This window comes from Gadus macrocephalus, chromosome 17 (assembly GCF_031168955.1).
Source record: "Gadus macrocephalus chromosome 17, ASM3116895v1".
NCBI classification, from domain to species: domain Eukaryota; kingdom Metazoa; phylum Chordata; class Actinopteri; order Gadiformes; family Gadidae; genus Gadus; species Gadus macrocephalus.
This window is the reverse complement of record NC_082398.1, coordinates 11,218,821-11,223,820: the sequence shown is the minus strand read 5'-3', so window position 1 is coordinate 11,223,820 and position 5,000 is coordinate 11,218,821. Positions and strand designations below refer to the sequence as shown.

The 5,000-nt window shown below is 47.2% G+C and overlaps 1 protein-coding gene across 5 annotated transcripts in view; it reads right to left on the bottom strand.

The window, feature by feature from the left end:
• znf219 (zinc finger protein 219) overlaps positions 1–5,000 on the bottom strand; it is a 28,679-nt gene that overhangs the window by 22,934 nt on the left and 745 nt on the right. For 3 of the 5 annotated variants that reach the window (XM_060076922.1, XM_060076917.1, XM_060076916.1), the window contains exon 1: positions 4,811–5,000. This exon is cut by the window's right edge. In XM_060076922.1, coding sequence (XP_059932905.1) covers positions 4,811–4,836 — 26 coding nt within the window. In that variant the 5' untranslated portion in view covers positions 4,837–5,000. The remainder of the gene's footprint in view (positions 1–4,810) is intronic. The other 2 variants (XM_060076920.1, XM_060076919.1) reach the window with 1 other exon arrangement.

The window sequence follows — 5,000 nt, the reverse complement described above, 5'->3', positions numbered from 1 at the left end:
CCCTCTCCCTAGCCTCCCACCTCCACCACCCTCTCCCTAGCCTCCCACCTCCACCACCCTCTCCCTAGCCTCCCACCTCCACCACCCTCACCCACTCCCTAGCCAGCCACCTCCTGCCTCAACATCTCTCCCACCCACCTCCATACTCTCCAAATCCCCTCCATGTTGTTACCTGCATGTCGCTTGATAGATATAAGAGAAGAAGAAAGAGAGCGAAGTGGAGATCAGAGAGACAATAAACCGGTGTGATGAAACCAATTAAACACACCAGGTGTGCACTCACCGACACCAGTCGGTCAGGGAATGAAATGCATCTCCCAGAATGCTTTGAGCCTCATGAACTTTGACGTGGGGTTACAGCAGGTCAGCTGGTTCTCTTCATAGAGACAGATTGTGGTGTAATGGGGTGGTTCTCAAACTGCGGGTTGCGACCCATTAATGGGTCAGATGAGGGGGGCCAACTTGGTCTCTGGACCACAATCCTTTTTTTCATGTACATGCATGCTGATGCACTTGATCATTAGCACATTTGAAGACTGACAAGGGGAAAACTGTGTTGATGTGACATACAAAGAGAAAAGTCCCTCAATCTCATTTCAACTGGCGTGGTAATAAGCACATACTGCTTAGTTTACTGCACTAAGTATTTGGTGGGTCCCAGGATAGCAGGACCGCCAAAGTTGGGTCACGGTTTGAAACGGTCTGGGAACCCCTGGTCTAGTGAATAGAGACGACCCCTCAGTCAACCAGGACTGCTTAAGTGCCCTTCTGCAACACAAACTCAAATGAGCCACGCACGAGATACACAAACAGAAAATTACACATTTATCCCATTTTCCCCAACCATCTTAACTAGAAAAACACATTGTGGGTTTTTATTTAATTCTACCGCTTTACTAGAAATGTACACATTGTAATCCTCTTTCCTCCTTTTATAGAAGGGTAAACCCATTGATCCATAGTTACATATTTTTCTGCTCTAGTACTACCCGTGCGGTATCTTTCATCTCTCCTGCTTCACAAAGAGCACATATTTCCCTACTTACTCGTAAGAAAAGCACACCTTGTCCTGCACTAGAAAAGTACACCTTTTATCCCCAGATTTCCTTAACCACTTCCGACTGACAACCCACACACACTTCGATAGTAACGACTCCACCAGGCATTGCTCGAGGGCACATTGGCAGCGTTAGCTCAGTGCCAGCGACAGGCTGCCTGCCTTTCCTCTTGCTACAACTGGTAGCGGCGGGTTTAGATCCAAACCTGTTGCAACACCTTTTTTTTTTTTAATTATTTCATTTTTTCGATCAGCCCGAGGCTGAACCACCGCTCGGCTCTCCACTCTCGGCCTCCAAACCCAGGGGCTGGGCGTAGCCTGGGACCGCGACAGACAGATCAGAGGCCAGAGGCACCGAGATCCCCGCGCTCCCGAGCCACGACGGGCCCCAGCCAGTGGCACCGTAACCTCCTTAGGATGCGGTGGTGTCTAAAATTATGATCTCAGCCTTCCGTTCTGGGGCAGAGACTTGTCACTCTTAACGCGAGACGTTAACCCAGTGCCGGCCGACCCTGTTTCGCGGCCTGCGACCCCATTTCCTGGTCTTATGCGTCGACTTCCTACAGTTTTGTGTGCGTGGCTCTGCTACCACACAGGAGTCGGTTTTAACCTTATCAACGCCAAGTGTCTTGAACGTTCATGCACTGCGATACCACAAAAGTGATTTGTGGTCGCTCTCTCGTGGCTTTGAATCATCTCAGCCTGCAGTCTATTTGCATGTACTTTTCATGAGACCTTTTCAAACCTTTAAAACGAGCATCCGAATCGTATTGCCGAGTATCTATATTGTATAAGTCAGCAAACTCCCACGACCCCATGTGCATCCCGGGGCAAAACCCAAGAGGGCTCCCGACCCACAGGTTGAGAACCACTGGGTTTGAGAGCGAGACAAATAAGAGAGCAGGAGAGAGAGAGAGGGCCAAAGAGAGGCAGATACAAACCACCTAAGATACAAACTTCTCCTGGTCCGTCTCGGCTGGCCGAGGTCAGCGTGTTGCCTGGATAAACGGGCCATTACACTAAAAAAAGCCCTTAATACCTTAACGCGAGCGCGTGTTGCTACTATTAAAGCGCGCCTGGGAGCGCTCTAAATACAGTACGCCGCTAATGCGGAGGAACGCTCAGAATGTCAGGAGATTGTCCCTGGCGGAGGGCAGGCAGGTGCGTCTCCCACTACGCACTAATGACCCAATTATATCAATCAGAAAACCCTGATTGGTGCTACACTTATCTACTCCCTCTCTCTCTCTCTCTCTCCGTTCCTCTGTTCCTTCTGCCTCTAAGCGCCACCTGGGCAGGGGTGGTGTATGTATGTGCTCCTCGAGAGCGTGGAGGTAGCGGTGCAGTATGTACATGGGGTGGTGGAGGAGGAGGAGGAGGACGAGGAGGAGGAGGAGGAGGACGAGGAGGTGGTGGTGGTGGTGGTGGTGGTGATGGTGGGGGACAGACGTTGAAACTATGGGAACAAAACCAACAGGGTAAGAGGGGCTTTAATAAAGAGAGAGAAAGCCATTAGTCCCCCTCTCCTCTCCTCCTCGTCCGCAGCACGGTTGTGTACTTGCTCTTGGTTAGCGAGCGCCTAATTAAAATGCACAGAGACTATTCATTAGATTATTGTGTAGGGTACAGCAACCTGTGTGGGTGGGAAAGTGCACTCAAATATTAGGAGGTTGTGACTGTTGTTGATGCTACTGCTGCTTGCCATCTCTAAAAACTAAACTCAAATGCAACAGTAGAGTAGAAATGCTCCAATCTGTGCTAACTTGCGTTATTGCAGGTGATTAAAGCAATTTAATAAGATTAGCCTGAACAAGAGAGACAAGGAGGGGAGAGATGAGAGCAGAGGTGAAGGTAGCATGTGTTGACAAGCCAAAAATGTCAGCCCCCGTTTTCCCCCTTTCTCTATCTCTCACAAACACAACTCTCTAAAGTGTGGGATTTTCTTTTTTTTTTTATAAAAATAGGGTTGTTGGCTTTTTTTCTAAAAGGATTTCCTATGAAAATACTACGGGACGTGTTGGGAGTGACTGTGGTCAAACCGAAATGACACGTCGGTCTGCGCCTTATCTGGTGAGGAATTTCCTCCTCACCCGTGTGATGTGCGTCAATAACGTGCAACCATTTTCAGTCGCTCTTTCCCCCTCTTTCCTCTCGCGGCCATCTCCTCAATTAGAACACACGTTAATGAAATAAATAACGATCAACAAACAATGCTCGGCCCGCGCGCTTTAATAAAACACCGCGAATTAAAACGTGAACGTGAACCACCAGCTTGCGGAGGGTCGTCCGTGGCACATTTATCACGTAAAATCGCGATAAAAAACGCGGAGATCTGGGTGAGTTTGGGTCGTCACCGAGAGAAGTCGGGGGTGGCGTGTGTGTGTCATGTAACCTATCTATCGCTCTCTCCTCGCCTGCTCCATTTTGTTCCTAAATTTTCTATACAAAAGACCAAGGGAGGGGAAAGACGAGAGGGCGAGCAGGGAGAGGGAGGACGGGAAAAGTGCCATCATGGATTTCATCTTGAATCTTCTGCCAATCTCCGCCGACATTACCCCCAAAAGTGACATATTAGGAATCCCATTTTTTGGGGGTGAAATGTGGACAGAAAGCGGTGACTTATATCGCCACGGTTTGAACGCACGGGGGGGTTGAACGCCACACTTGCTACTTTCTTGTGAAATCACTTGCTTGCAGTCAGTAGACAGCGAAGGTAATCTTAGGACAACTATAATACTACTAACCTAAAAACAACCTCTGGGGAAACTTTAGCGAACCGGGATAACGTCTTCAGAGTGACTCTGTGGCGTTTGGCGCATATCTTTGATACAAAGTGGCAAAGATTATCTGGAAAACAATGCCATACATGTGTCCTAATACAGCCTCCAACAAAAGAATTAGTCGAGCTAATCGCATTTACCTAGAAATTACACTCGCGGTCGCTTTGTAAACCACTGGCCAACATGTTTAAATCTACTTTAGCGGAGCCGAATGCCTGTGGCTTATCAGAATAGAAATAACATGTTCTAGAACATGAGCCATTCGATAAAGACACTTTGGTCAAACCTTGCGTTAGGGAAAGATTAACGGGAGATCGCGGAGAGGTTGGTTGTATAAGGCATTCACTGTTAAACCAAAGTGCTCATTTCAGTGCAACTAGGGTGCACAGTAGGGAAAAAACTTATTTCAAATAAGTTCAGTTCTCAAATACATCCCCATTACTTTTATACACATACACACACACACACACCATCATTGCAAGAAGTGGATCATTATTACAACAATGCAATTTAACGTATGGGACTTATAGTCGTGTCGCCTAGTACTTGCAAAACCTTAGTCAAACTATGTCATGCACATGTTGGTTTTTTTCACCGTTTTTGTCATGTCACGGCAAGAATGGGTTTTCATGGGCTACATGCATGCGCGCACATACACCGGCTACATACATGACGTTCAGTGCGTGTCATGTATGCGCGAGGCTACATACATGCTCCACTATAGCCTGGCGGGACGCGACGCCAATCACTCACACACACATCAGAACTGCCAGGTGTAAAAACTGAGACACTGCCAAATAAAACCGAGTAAATGTAAAACGATGCATTGAACAACAACTATGGTGTCAGTTATCAGACCGGTGGAGGCAAGAAAAAAAAGTCGTCGACAGATATTTTTGTTTTTTTACGTGGAAAAACAACAACAAACGCAGTAAAAATGTGAGAATTTTTGGAAATGTCTTTTTTTTTTTACCGGATAGCGACGCGTTGCTGTTTCATGTCAGCCAAAAGTAGATGTAAATATCCACCGGATGGTTATTGAGGTGAATAAACGGGATAAAGCCTATATGATGAAAGTAAAGACTCGGCGTACTTACGGGAGAGGCGGCGAGGAGATTAATGACACGACACGTCATGATTACGTTTCACTTGAATTAAATACA